This window comes from Eucyclogobius newberryi, unplaced genomic scaffold, assembly GCF_026437365.1.
Source record: "Eucyclogobius newberryi isolate DKJ021-1_F unplaced genomic scaffold, fEucNew1.0.hap1 SCAF_6, whole genome shotgun sequence".
NCBI lineage: Eukaryota > Metazoa > Chordata > Actinopteri > Gobiiformes > Gobiidae > Eucyclogobius > Eucyclogobius newberryi.
In genome coordinates, this window is record NW_027316278.1 from 16,669,647 (window position 1) to 16,683,798 (window position 14,152).

A 14,152-nucleotide genomic window follows, 5' to 3' on the forward strand; every position below is an offset into this window, starting at 1 on the left:
TTCTTAAGTGCTTGACATCTGAATAGTATATTTTCTGTCTGTTTTACAGACTCCACTGAATTACCTAAACGCTTGAGCTTGGACAGCTCATCTTCCCTGGAGTCTCTGGCATCAGCTCAGTCTGTGTCCAATCCATTGGGATATTCAAGCCTCCCGTTTTCTCCTAGTGGCCTGGACAGTCAGGCCTCAGATGCTATTTCTGTGTATAGTCTCAGCTCTGTTGCATCTTCTATGAGCTTTGCTTCCAAATCAGACTGTGACTTTCTTGCACATCGGCAGCGTGGGGGTGCCACAGCATACTATTCTGCCCACAAGCATCACGTTCCTCGAAGTCGCTCCTCCCCTCATGGGGCGGCTGCCTCTGTAGCTGGCGCACGAGGAGACGAGGAGGAGTATGAGGGCTTCTCTATTATTAGCAGTGAACCTCTGGGGAGCCACTGCGACTCACTGCCACTGCCACAGGGGCACAGCCAGCGCCACAGAGGAGGCCGTGGGCTAAGTGTCCCAAGTGGAGCAGGGCGGGGCTATACTGTGTCAGTGTCATCCAGAGGTAGTGTCAGCACCCCCACATCCCCTGTCAAGACAAGCCTTGTGCCAAGCCCAAACTCCCCATTCCAGAAGGTGGGCAAAGTGAACGCCTCTGACACTGGGGAGTCAGACCAGTCCAGCACTGAGACCGACAGCACTGTCAAGTCTCAGGAGGAAAAGTCTGTCCCTTTGGATCCTCAGGAATTGGCCCAAAAGATTTTAGAGGAAACCCACACCCATCTGAGGGCAGTGGGGAGCCTCCAGCGGGCCAGGCCTGAGGGCTCGGCATCAGGAGTAACTACAGCACGCAGCAGCGCCTTCCGCTCCTCTGAAACTAGTGCTTTTAGTCGTCCAAACAGTAGTGCGAGTGGTCATGCTCACTCATCTCCCAGACCAAAACCTCCCTCTCGTTCCTCCTCACTACAGAAGATAAGCTCAGGCTATAACAGTCCTGCAGTCTCTGAGTCTTCACAAAAGGAAGGCAGTCATTCTTCCCCAACATTGGACAGTAGTGCACTATTCAAATTAAAATATCCAAGCTCCCCTTACAGTGGTCACATCTCTCGCTCCCCCAGCAACATTTCTCCCTGTTCTGGTCACCAGTCTCCAGCTGGCAGTGCTCCATCCCCGGCTCTGTCCTACTCTTCCACAGGATCGACATGCTCCACATCTGCTGATACCCCAGACCTAGATCGACTAAGAAGAGGAGTCATTGATGAGAAAGTTCAGGCTATACACAATCTAAAGACCTTTTGGACGAATGCTACAGGCCAGCAGCAGCATTTCGGTCCTCTCAGAGGTGTGCACAGTGCGTCTGGATCCCTGACATCTGCCAGTAGGGATGTACTGAACCTCTTAAACCTGTCCCCACGCCACTGCTCGTCCAACGAGACCTCCGACAGCCTGGAGCTGCGGGAGTTAGAAGGGAGCAACAAAAACTCTTCCAATGGACATTGCTCCAACCCTAGAAAAGTATCCACATCTCCCACTATTTCAACTAGCAGTAGCCCCGGCGCTCGCTCGTTTCGACTACCTGCTGGCAATGGATACAAGTTCCTGTCACCTGGAAGATTTTTCCCATCTTCTAAATGCTGAACATTTTGAATGGTCCTTTGCTTTTATGAATGACTTAACTGGGAACAGAAGGATTTTGTTTGGTCCATGAAGGATTTGCTGGTCATTGAGCATGACCCTGCATAGGCACATGAATGCTTTCCAGAGTGTGTTTTCTTTGTGCCCGTAACACTGTAAATGGCAATGAGAAATACTCAATGACCTGATACTGTGTTTGTGTTATAACTGTGTGTCAGGTAAATGTAAATGCCATTTGGTATTTTCACAGAAAATCTTTGCTGTTTGTGTGGGCCAAGATGCAACAACTCTGACTGATTTACTTTATTTTATGTTGTTTTGGAATTTTATTGTAATTGATATTATTGTTTGTTATTATTATTAATATAAAATATTTTGTTTTGTAAATTAATTCCAGTGTTTCACAATCAGTAATAAGCGTTTTTATAATATAAAAAAATAAGCAAACCTGCACCCTGTAAATTCGATAGTTGGAATAATTCACATTTTTTATTGAAATCAGACAGGCATTTTGCCTGGTTTCTTTGTGAATTGCGTGTCTGCTTTGAAGCATGGATTATCTTGCTATTCACTGTTAAGTATAATGTATAAGTTTTTTGCCCATGTTTTTTTTAAAGTTAAATGGAAGTTTCATTACAACCATCTGTTGTTTATCAGTAAACTGTTTCAATAAAAAAAGTAATGTTTGCTTGTTTGTTTTGTTGACTCTTTAGGTCCTTTCAGGCCTTTCTCGGTCTTGTGTATAATATAAAGAAGGCCCATTTTTACTCGAAACATAGGCCCTTATCTCATTTCATCTCTTGCCCTTCTGATATACAGATAGAGGATACAAGTGTGTTGTGTTTAAATCCCTGCCTCAGAGAATCTACAAACGTAAATGTGTGTGCAGTAAAAGTGCTGTCAGATTATGCCCTAATGAATAGGCCCGTACTACACGCCACATGTCCCGCGTGGGGGTCCCCGCGTGGGGGTCCCGCGTAGGGGTCCCGCGTAGGGGTTCCGTCGGGGCCGGGGGGAGGCGCTCTGACGTCACCTCAACACGGGTTCTGGGAAGTGCCGCGGACTGAAGCTGGACTGAGGAGACTGCACTGAGCAACGATGGTCCTCATCAAAGAATAGTAAGTGTACTCTTGCATATCACCGATCATTTAGCACCAAATGCACTTCATCGCGTGACTTATTGTGCAGAGGTTTGGGTGTTTTTGCTCAGAAGGCGAGTGCAAAGTGGCGCCGGAGTGGCACACGAGGGAGGAAGGGAAAGGGTGGGATCGCACAAACCTGCTGTGGCCTACCGGCATTGACAGCATTATGACAGCTGTTCAAGTTTCACTCAAATGAACAGAAATATAGCATCTCAGAAGAATATCTCCAAAACATGTATATTCATTATTATTTGGAACTTTTCCCAGTTAGCTCTTATCTTTAAACGTGAGCCGGACCCACAAAGCCATATGGCGGCTAATGCCACACTAGCAACAGTTTGTGCATTTGAGGCTAATCCAAGGCTAGTTTTGTGTTTGTTTGTTTGTTTGTTTGTTTCAGATTAAACTTTTGCGACACTTGACAACAAACTGCTGGGTAAACTTCAATTAGAAAGTATTGTTGCCGTATGAAAACACGCGAATAATCTTTCTTTTATTCCGAAAAGTAACTCCTTCCTGGTTCTAGCTGAAACACAACACGGCTAACCACCAGAGCTAAATGCTAACTGTGATTCATAGCTACGTTCATTTGGATTACATAAACACCAGTGTAGCAGAGTTGTTCTAAAGACTTTAAGCTCTGTTTCATGCTTAAACTCAGCTGTCACATACTTAATCCTGGCGTGACTACCTGTTGAATGTTGAGCTTGGTTTCTATGGCCTCTGGCAAAAATAATCCTATTTGAAAACTGTGGCTTAGTGTTTGTATTATGTTGTCAACAAAGTATGCCACTGTTTTATTATCATTATAAGACATTCATTTGGCTGTATTTGTGAAACAATCCAGGGCTGCATGATTTTGGGAATAGATATGATTGTGATTTTATCTGAAGCGTTGTGATTGTGATTGGATTTGTGATGTTACAGTGTTTGAAACGTGGGATTATGTTCAGAGAGCACCTTAGAAACGACACCCCATTGACATTTGAGAGAAGACTGTTATTTGCAGAGAGTATTCTGTTGTCTAAATAATTGCAGCCCTTGTTATTTCGTAATTGCACCGACTCAAATAGTGATTTTGATTTGATTGTGATATACTTTTCATCCGTTCTACAACCATCACTTTGCCTGGGAGTTTTAAAAAATCCTTTTCCGTTCATATCTTTAACTAAAATATTCTATCCAACCCTTGCCCACTATGGCATTTAGAGTGATATTAAACTGTTGGGGGAAATGCCACAAAAATGTCACACATCTCCCTCTGTTTGATCCAAAGAAAAGTAAAAGGACGGCGGCCCATATGCACATGACATATGCATGTGACAAATGCACACAGCTCTCCTACAGCAGGTGCCTGTGCTGCTCTGTGTGGTTAGTGGTCACTGATGCAATGGCTGAGTTCATCTCAAAGGGCTCATTTTAGGTTTCATAAGCTGATTTTGTGCTGATTGTTGTAATTTTTATGTTTAAATTCTGACATTATCTGTATGTCTTTGACTGTAAGTTTTGCTCATGTTAAAAAAAACGTCTCCGTCTTCTTTTTGCAGCCGTGTCATTTTACCCTGTAGTGTTGAGGAGGTGAGTACTGCTTTGAAGTGGAATTAAACACCTAAACTCCGCACACAGACACAATTCAAATGGAGCTGCTAAACTGGGCCTGGACTGGACTAAACGGCAGAGTGACTGGGGGAAGGGGTGGGGTCTGGACACATGAGGAACAATGTGATTGGTCAAACATGTATCCACGCTTTAAACTCTGCCCCTGTAGCTTGAATCTATACAGTGGCATGTTACATAGCGCTTGAAATTGGTCGCCGAGTGGACAGCACACGTGTCTGCCATATGGCCAGGCCGCAGCATCGGGAGGTCAAAATAAGGCTTAGAAAATTTACTGCATGTCCTTCCCCATTCGCTTACCTGTTTCATGCTGAACTGTCTTGTCTAATAAAGACCACAGGCCAAAAAAATAATACCGGATATTCATCTCGATCATAAAATACTGAATTTCCAGCATTTTCACTGTTAATAATCTGCAATCACACACCTTAGATTACTTATACAGTTTATCACTGTCTCCTCTGTGTCATTTAATGTTTGAAAATTCAATCATCTGAATGTACGTCTTGTGCTACTTTTCTTTCAGTATCAAGTGGGCCAGTTGTTCTCAGTGGCTGAAGCAAGTAAAAATGAAACTGGTGGAGGAGAAGGCATAGAGGTCCTTAAGAATGAACCTTATGAAAAAGATGGTGAAAAAGGACAATATACACACAAAATATATCATTTAAAAAGGTAACTTCTTAGTGTGATTGCACTATGCTACCAGTAGATGGCAATGTTGTTTCAGTAAGTAAGTTGTGGCTTGACTCTGTGTTTTACCCTCTCAGTAAAGTGCCTGGCTTTGTCAAGCTCATAGCTCCTGAAGGGTCCCTTGTTTTTCATGAAGAAGCCTGGAACGCCTACCCTTACTGCCGCACCGGTGAGTCTTCATCCTCGCTCACAAACTTGTCATATTAATCATGTGGCTTAAAGTCCTTTCAACTGCACCAATCACGTCTTTGGAGTTGAATAATGGCACCACTTTCTGAGACTATTGTGAATAAATAATTAAATTTTTCTTCCTTTTTATAATGACAAAGAACATGTTGGACTTGGCCAGTTTTTTTCATGTGGATGGGTCCAGTAATTACAGAGATATGAGCCATAAACCAAGTCGACAAAGAAATCTGACACTTTTAAAATAAAATTCCAACATAGAATTATTTTTAACATACATGGATTTTACAATGTTGTGATGTGAACGGAACCTATTGTGTGTAAACAGTGTGGCTCTGCAAACATACTAATATATATATATATACATATTTTTTTTCATGCCCTCCTTCATCCAGTTGTTAAAGTAAGGTTAATTCTTCTATTGATTTATTTTTCAAATAAATAATATTGTGAGTTACTAAATTATTCCTTGTTTTAGAATGATTATATGAAAGAGAATTTCGTCATAGAAATCCAAACGTGGCACAAACCAGACCTCGGCGAGCAAGACAATGTATGTACATTTATATTCTCGCTTTTTCCCATGAATCCAACTGAACGTTGTGTAACGGGTGGTGCTCTTGGTTTATAGGTGCACAAACTGGACAGTGAGACACTGGCGATGAGGGTGGTTGTACCCATTGACATTTCGGACGGATCACAGGTTTCAGCAGCTGTAAGTATTGACCACACAAACAGGATCTCAAGGGTAGTATTAGGTTGACCTGGACTGAAAACCTATGAAAAAATAAGCATGTCGGTGCACAAAAGTCAGATGATGGTTCCATTGGAGACAAAATGTGATAATGGGATGTTCTTAAGGTTATAGTGTTAAATTACATTACATTACATTAACATTACTTGTGCCTAATGGCAGGGATTTTTTTTTTTTTAAATCTTTTTATTTATTTAATATTTTTCTTTTGATAGTCATGGACTTCAGTCACGTGACTTGGTTTGTTGTTGTCGCCATTTTGAAGACGTCACCACATGCTGTTGCCTTTCTCCAGTGTTGAAAAACGGTGCATAAAACTGACAGAAGTTATGGGCTTTGATCCTTATCTTCAGCGGCGAGTCACTGACGACACTTAGAAGCAGTGAAAACTTGCCACAACAAACTTGCTCTGGCTCGTGAAGTAGTTATAAATTCCTATTTTGATTGCAGTTAATTCATGGCTATTGCATGAAACTGCTCGTTATTTGATGTTATACATCAACAACAAAGTCTGAACGCCAATATTCACAATAAATCTTTTAAATCTTTGTGGACCAGCTCTAATTTAATTCCCAAGGTTGCCCCTGTAATATATTTAAATACAAATTTGAAATCTTCCTCTTTTAATCATTGAAGTCTTATTTGAAGGGCTTACACATGATTGCTGTTATTCGACATCACATTGCCTCATTTGGCCGCGGCCCCTGCGCGCGCGTGTGACTGTGTGTGTCTGTGTGTGTGTTTGTTTGCGGTGGGGCTAACGAGGCGGACGTGTGAGTTGGTTCTGAGGGCCCCATCAGCCCAGAGCCTGAGGCATGGCTGCAGGGCCTGGGGCGGACCGCCAGCACACATGAGTTTGTTAGTGTAATTAAGGCGCACAGTGCTCCTTACGCTGGAACCGGGCAAACACACACACGTCTTACCAAAGGAGGTGGTGCACTTCGTCTTAGCGGCACATCAACTCAGAGCTCATTGTTACAGTGATGGAGCTTTCTGCATTAATACTGCGAATAATTGTGTGTGCTTTGTATGTAGAGGTAGCACTCTCTCTCCTGCTCCGCACCAGGCCCCCTCCTGTTGTCCAATAGCCCTGAAAAGTAGCTTCTAGCTGCAGGCAGATCATGATTTATTTAAAATTGCAGGGCCCTTGAGCTGTTGATTCTTTGAAAGTCATTTGATTTATTTTCTTTCCCATTTTATACATTCAAATTCTTTCTCCTTTTTGTGTGGAATATATGTGTCATTATGGCGAGGTATCATTCTTTCAAATCAGGTGCAGTCATCATGAGGTCTTCTCTAATGTATGATTTAAATCTTAAGGCAAGTTAGACTCCAATATTAGTGACAGCGCAGGGCTATTGTTGAAAGAATGCAGTTGTACACACTTTTCTTCTTTTTTTGTAGGATTATAAATCTGATGAGGACCCGGCCATATTCAAGTCGGTGAAGACTGGCAGAGGACCTCTTGGACCCAACTGGAAGGTAGTGTCCTAACTGGAGGATAATCGTGAAACCTCAAATTTGTTTACGCATTGATATGTCAGTGAAATATCATTAGTCTTTAATTGAACTGATGTTCTTAATGTAACATTTTGGGGAAATTACAATAATAAGCAATGAGTATGAACAAGTTGCATTACTCTTCTGTGTAAACCAATTTTATCCTGACTCTCCAGAAGTAGGTCCTGCTCTAGAAACACTATTATAGTGGTTTAGTTTTGTGTTGCAGCACTCAAAGTTCACCCCAGGAAAGTTTCCTCTTCTTCAAAACATTGAATGAATTTGAAAGAACAAAGACCGCTTTTAAAAAGTCTGAATAAAGAAGCACAACTTTGCATTTTGTGTTTTTAATTAGATCACTTTCTCGTCCGCTGTGGACATGGAATAAGACTGTTTTGAAAAGGTGAAAAAAATAGTTATGTGACAACAGAGGCACAATTTCTGCCAGCTTCTCTGAGCAATAAAACTCTTGTCTATCTCTGCATGCACACATGCTCGCATATCAGGACCCTTTGTATTTCTGAAAACTTGTGCTCCTTTGAGTGGGGCACATAGAGGGAGAGAAGAAATGTCACCGTAAGTGTTTTGATGTCAAATCCGTTTCATGTGAAGTTCTCCTTTAGCGATGACAACTTTTCTAAACCCACTGCAAATTTAGAAATGCGTCTCGTTTCCTCTTCGCTCTTCCATGATCGTAGCATCAAACAGCAGCGGGATGAGGGTGATTGAGGCGGGTCTGTGGCATTTCTGGAGAATGCCGAGACAGAATGAAGTGATTAATTAAACAGGTGTTCTCGGAGGGCGAGCAGGGCCTCGCTCTTAATAATGTAAGCAGCTTTGCTGCGCTGCACCCTTCTCACTTTACAGGGGCTGTTTCTTCTGCCTCTGTGGCCACAAAGGCTTTCCCTTTGGGAACTGTGTGCTGTCAGGGCAGAGGCTGCCAAATGGTCCTTTCATCTAGAGTTTAGATCCACTTTGCTCCGCCTCATCCTCTCCTCTTCTGAGCACTATGAGAGCACGCTGCCATTAACTTTTGAAAATACCTTATATTTTAAAGCATAGCAAATGTTCATATTGATAATTATTTCAACATGCCATGTCCCCAAAAGCATTTTATTTTATAATTCTAAGCGTTATCTGTGCCCAGTGTTAACAGTTCTCTGTTGACACATGCATAATAACATGTGCCTAAATTCCACCTCTTTCACAGAAAGAACTGAATTGCCCAAAGATGTGTGCCTACAAGCTGGTAACCGTGAAGTTTAAGTGGTGGGGCCTGCAGACCAAAGTGGAGAACTTCATTCACGAGGTGTGTATTTACAGGAGCCGTACATTTGAGGAGAAACAAGTCTGTTCAGTGCTTGTTCTGTTGTTTGATTGTCCACACTGTCCTTTAGCAAGAGAAGAGGATCTTCACCAACTTCCACCGCCAGCTCTTTTGCTGGATCGATAAGTGGGTCGAACTGACTATGGATGACATCAGACGGATGGAGGCGGAGACTCAAAAGGAGCTGGATGATGTGAGTAGAAATTAAAAATGAGTGTGCTGTTAAGATTTATTTAATAATCAAATCAAAGAGTCCGATCATGATTCATCTTCATACTCTTTGTTCTTCATAAAATGTGTTCTTATATAGTATGCATAATGACTTTTACTACATCTATGAGCTGAAACCTTGATTGTTTCTGAGATCGCATTTGTTCAAATTTCTTCCTAGATGCGTAAGAAAGGCAGTTTGCGGGGCACAAAGGCTGCAGAGGAGTAGCTTGGCCTTTAGTGTGAGTGTGGCTGTAAGTTCTCCCTCTTCTCGCCTCTGTTTCCTTTGGCTTTGTCTGTCTCCTTCACCACACTCATTGCTGTTAGCAGCTCATGTCGTTCATACATGTGAGTATATAAAAACAGGACACTTGCCTGTACTTATTTTATCCAAACAAATGTTACGTGAATCCTTTTGTCCAGCACTTTCAGGCAGAACAAAACAAGCACTGTTTGACTCATGGGCTTTAGTTTCAGTATTTGTATCAAATTTGGTTCAGTTGCACCTGGAACGACTTCAAATATCATTCTTGATGTTTTGGCTGTACAAGGAGAGAAAGGTGGAATCTGGCCTGAACTGGCTAAAGTGGGCCAGACATTCCTGGCTTCTTCTCAACATGCATCATTTTGTGTATGGCCTCCCCCTCTCCATCTCGCCCAATTCACCATGTGTTTCCCATTTCTGCAGAAGAAAGTAAACATGTGGGTACCATCAAAGTTCTGTGGTGAGCAGCCAAACGCTGCCTGAACCTGGGTGTAGGGGTCAGAGAGGTCACACGCTGAATGTGGTGTACTGAGCTCACTGGTGACCACCTCGGCTCACCGGTGGTTCTTCTCATGTGGACCGGTGTTAAAATGAAGGCCAGAAGAAAATGGGAAATGGGGTTGGTTTAGAATGTCTTTTTCCCTCATTAACATACAAATGGGTTCCTGTGGTTCAGAAGAAGCCTGCACTGTGATTGAAGAGAAGGAAGGTGGAGTAGAATCCTTATACAATTTCATCAGATGTGTCCTATCCACTGTTTAGGTCCAGGGTTAGTTTGAACTATTCCATTACTGGATTGGGCTCTGCGATTCCAGCATTAATTGACTTTCTACAGCCATCAGCATAGAGGGTAGTCTCAAATTTAAGCGATGTCTTTCTTCATTGCGAAGATGGAAAGGCTAGACTAGGAGACATTGAAGGGGTTTATCAGCTTACCAAATGTATGCAATTTGCTTTCATCCAACCATCTAAAATGTCATTGATATCTATTAACAGTTTTAACTTCTCGAACTAACCAAATATGTATTGTTCTGCCTATTGTCTGTCCATCTCCACATTAATTACAACTAAATATTTGTTCCTCACAGCTTCGTAAAAGGGGTGGTGTGCGAGGAACCAGTGCAGCAGATGATTGAAAGCCCGTGGATTTCTAAACCAGCTCCTCTGATGCCACGTTTTACCTGATTAACTGATTTTGGCCATGGAGGCGGGGCTTTGCTACACCTGCAATCACCAGAGCAGATCCCAGAGCTGCACCCAATCCTAGACATTCTATCTGCTGAGGAATCGATTTTCTTATATAAATAAAAAAAGAAAACACACACACACAATCCTAGCTGACAAAACTGCACTGAAGTCCGGTTCCTTCTGATTTTATGTGGCTGAAAAAACAACAGTGGTCATCGTGATGGTAGGCGACCGACTCCTAAGGAACAGCAACGGATTTTTCATGTTCGATGTTTCATTCCGCTGTGGCAGTCGTTGGACCGTTTAATCTGCATCTCTGAAACATTCCCGATACAAAGATGTCTTTCCATGACCTGCCTCGCCGTACATGTGTGCGATGTTGCATTCCTCGGCATGGATGTGTCACACTCATGTTCTTTCCTGCCACAACCTCCATTTAGGAAATTACTAACACTCTTGGCGTCTTGGCCCATTGTACCCCCCCCTCAACACATCGCTCCCCTTCACCTCTCCACAGTGAACCACATCTTATTAACTCTGACAATCATGCCCGGACAGGTATCCCACTTTACAGAAATCTACACAAACTGTCCGTGACACACATGCAACAGTCTCCCAGGTGTGGATGCTTTCTTGGTGAGTGAGCTGGGCAGATCTATGCACGCTCATTTCTGGATGTTGCCTCCCAAGTGTTTACAGCTATCGCACAATCCCACCTCTCACACGCCCTAACTGCACTTTTTCACTTATTTTAGAGACACTCACACATACAACTCCCCCCAACAGATGTCCCCAGAGGAAAAGACATCAGTGAAAAACAGCCACAGATGGTGGTACACCGCCCCTGTCACAAGCCAAACTGCACCTCGCCATGCCCACCCCGGGGATTTGTCTCACTCATCTGGTTCTACCGGCGCGGGGCTTGAGAAAGACAGCTCGACCATTAACTATGTGTTTACAGATTCATTAAAGCCTTATAGAGAAGCAGCACTAGCATCATGCAGCGTTTTGCCTTAATTCTCAGACCTCTGTCCATGCCTCAAACGCTGGACCGTTGCGATCAGTCGGCGCTACCTCCCTTTGTTTGTACCTGTTTGCTTCACACAGACGTTGGCTTCAAGAGCTAACTGTTGGGAAAATGCCATGACAGGTGCAAGGTCCTACTTTTCAAACCTCTATTCAAAGCAAGTGCAAATAAACCGGGCAAAAAGGATTCATCCGCAGCCAAAGCTCACAACACAGTAGAGGCTGTACAAGAGACTCATTCTTTGTGCCTCAAACCAGGGTGCCACTTTTCTTGCGATGGCTTCAATCATGTAGTCTTTGACCTTGTCTTGGGTCATCTGTCTTGACAGTTTGTAAACTGCAGTTTGCTTTTCAGTTTTTTTTGTCTGATCGATAATTGATCATTTTTTTTCTTTTGATGGTTTCTGTAATTTCTTGTCGATGACTTCTTGGCCTATCCAAAGAGAGTAGATGGATATTGTATGTGTTTACAATTCCAGTTCAAACTGGCTGCCAACTTAGGACACTTTTCAGGAGAATTTGCAGTGACATTTTATATAGATGATATTCTCAGGTGAACAATCATACTGTAATGTTGCCTTTCACGGTAGTTGTCCGTGCACTGTTTTCATTGTGATGAAAAAGCTGCCTTCATTTACAGTACAGTTACCTATTTTCCACTGTAAATATATGACAAGTTTCAGCGGCCTAAAGTGCAGTCATTATGATCAAAAATGAATTAGTCCTTACATTTCAGAGAGAAGCAGTCTTGATAAAATAAAACTGCAGAATCAACACTGAAATGTTTTTAAGTCAATTTAACCCGTACAGTGTTTTCTTTGCAAAATAATTGTAAACCTTAATTTATGAAATTTACTTATATTTTTCTTTCCTGAATGTTTCAAATAGACTTTTTTCAATTAAGGGGACGTGGAAATGAATGTATATTTTCTGCCTCTTCTTTCTGTGGATCTTGCATGTGCCATAAAGTTGATAGTTGTATCTAAATATGAAATAAATTTCACTTTAAATTTTGGCCAAAAGTAAAGTTTCTTTCTTTACTAAATGTATCAATCAAGTATCTAATATTTTGGAAACTACAGCAGGCAGGATATTATCTGGTTATCAGTCCCAGTTATTGGTGACCTATTGGTGACCTGTAGTCCAGTCTCACAATAACAGCGGAATTGGCGCTAAAGAGCAGGAAAAGCCTCAGTCTGTTGGCTGAGATATCCACTATTTATTGTTTGCAGCGGAACAGTCACATGTGGCAACTGTGAGCAAACCAGCTCGATCTGCCCCAGAACAAGCAAATAATGCAGTTTCTAAAAGAGGAGATGGACAGCCTCGCCCACACACCTCCTGTTCAGCTCTGCTAGAAAACTGTCCATGTAGCCTCCACTAAAAAAAGGTGACATTGAGATGTAGAAAGACGTCATGACAACGTCATGTTTCCTATATAATAAATCTATAGAACCGATACATTACAGTGCGCTCTAGTCATTTAGATAGAGCCAAAACAGGAAAACCATACACCAGTTATAAAAATGTAATGTAATCAATACAAATATAAGAATCATGAAATTTTATGAAAGAATTGCAACAGGGGGTGTAATGGAGATCCAAATAAATACAAATTGCAAACTTCAGGTGGTTGGGGTTGGCGTAGGCCTGGATTTATAGGGGGGTAATTCAAAAATATTTGCCCCAAAATAAAGACCCCTTTGGAAACAGGGATGTGCCGTCAGTTTGATCTGGACCCACCACTGGGTTGACACGGATGCAACACCTAGTCTTTTATCATTATTATTAGTATTATTTGTCTTATGCCAGCTATTTTTATTTTTATTATTTTATCTTTATTTTAATTTTCTGCCCTCCATTCCCTATTAAGATATGAGAGGCCCTGTTTACAGGAGTTTTGTTAATAAGAGTTCTATTAAGAGTGTTTTTTAAACTTCCTATAAGTTATCTGTCCTTTCCCCCTGTATCTACTGCGTTGTGACACCAAAATTTCCCCATGTGTGGACATTAAAGGCTATCTTATCTTATCTTGTTTTTTAGTTAAGAATTGATGCATCTCAAAATGACATAATAATAAAACATTTTTTAAAATTCCTCAAAATATTCATGGTTAAAAATGTATCTTTTCTTTTTTGAGCACCTCAGTGAATGTTCCTACTAATCACTTCAGTCAGTGTTGTAAGGATTGAAATCTTACGTTGGAGTGAAATCTGAAAAGTAAATTATTGGATTCCCATTTCCCAGATCACATGTTTCTGGAGGAAGTTCCCAGTACACTGTTTGCGTTTCTGATCTCCCCTGTGCCCAGATATGCTGAGGCGCCACAGGTTTTCTCAGTACTAGACAGTTATTTTTGGCTTATAATAAGTCTGCAGTGATGTCAGAGAGCATTTCCTCATCCTCTGTGCCCAGGTCAAGTTTAGCCTCCAAGATCTCTTTCCTGTTGTTGAGTAGGTGTGGAGCCAGCCTAAGAGAATGTCCAAAAGGGGATAGCATCCTACACAATAGTACTTCTTTAGATGACAGATGCTACTTAACCTGAACTGACCCAGGACTCTGAGATGGCCCAAGTGAATGACAACTCCAAAGTGAACACTGCAGCCTTGGGACAGGATGGAAGACCC

At 42.1% G+C, this 14,152-nt stretch overlaps 2 protein-coding genes across 6 annotated transcripts in view; both read left to right on the forward strand.

Moving 5' to 3' along the window:
* LOC140347539 (tetratricopeptide repeat protein 28-like) overlaps positions 1-1,991 on the forward strand; it is a 151,220-nt gene extending 149,229 nt beyond the window's left edge. For all 4 annotated transcript variants that reach the window (XM_072434026.1, XM_072434028.1, XM_072434030.1 and 1 more), the window contains one exon: positions 50-1,991. In XM_072434026.1, the coding sequence (XP_072290127.1) occupies positions 50-1,623 (1,574 nt within the window). In that variant the 3' untranslated portion in view covers positions 1,624-1,991. The remainder of the gene's footprint in view (positions 1-49) is intronic.
* Positions 1,992-2,605: 614 nt separating this feature from the next.
* Positions 2,606-12,539, forward strand: LOC140346617 (phosphatidylinositol transfer protein beta isoform-like). Of its 2 annotated transcripts, XM_072432764.1 has the most exons (12): positions 2,607-2,738; positions 4,310-4,340; positions 4,906-5,051; positions 5,147-5,238; positions 5,651-5,658; positions 5,734-5,808; positions 5,887-5,970; positions 7,414-7,491; positions 8,720-8,818; positions 8,907-9,029; positions 9,228-9,300; positions 10,400-12,539. In XM_072432764.1, the coding sequence occupies exons 1-11, from the start codon at positions 2,719-2,721 to the stop codon at positions 9,273-9,275; spliced, it is 804 nt and encodes a 267-aa protein (XP_072288865.1). In that variant the 5' UTR covers positions 2,607-2,718; the 3' UTR covers positions 9,276-9,300; positions 10,400-12,539. The 2 variants fall into 2 exon arrangements, with proteins under 2 accessions (XP_072288864.1, XP_072288865.1); XM_072432763.1 differs by lacking the exon at positions 9,228-9,300 and having other exon boundaries at positions 2,606-2,738.
* Positions 12,540-14,152: the final 1,613 nt, after the last annotated feature.

Coding starts and splice junctions, on each gene's coding strand:
- LOC140346617 (XM_072432763.1), top strand. CDS start 2,719: ATGGTCCTCATCAAAGAATA. Junction 5,052..5,146: donor AAAATATATCATTTAAAAAG/GTAACTTCTTAG, acceptor TTACCCTCTCAG/TAAAGTGCCTGGCTTTGTCA. Junction 8,819..8,906: donor TGGAGAACTTCATTCACGAG/GTGTGTATTTAC, acceptor ACTGTCCTTTAG/CAAGAGAAGAGGATCTTCAC.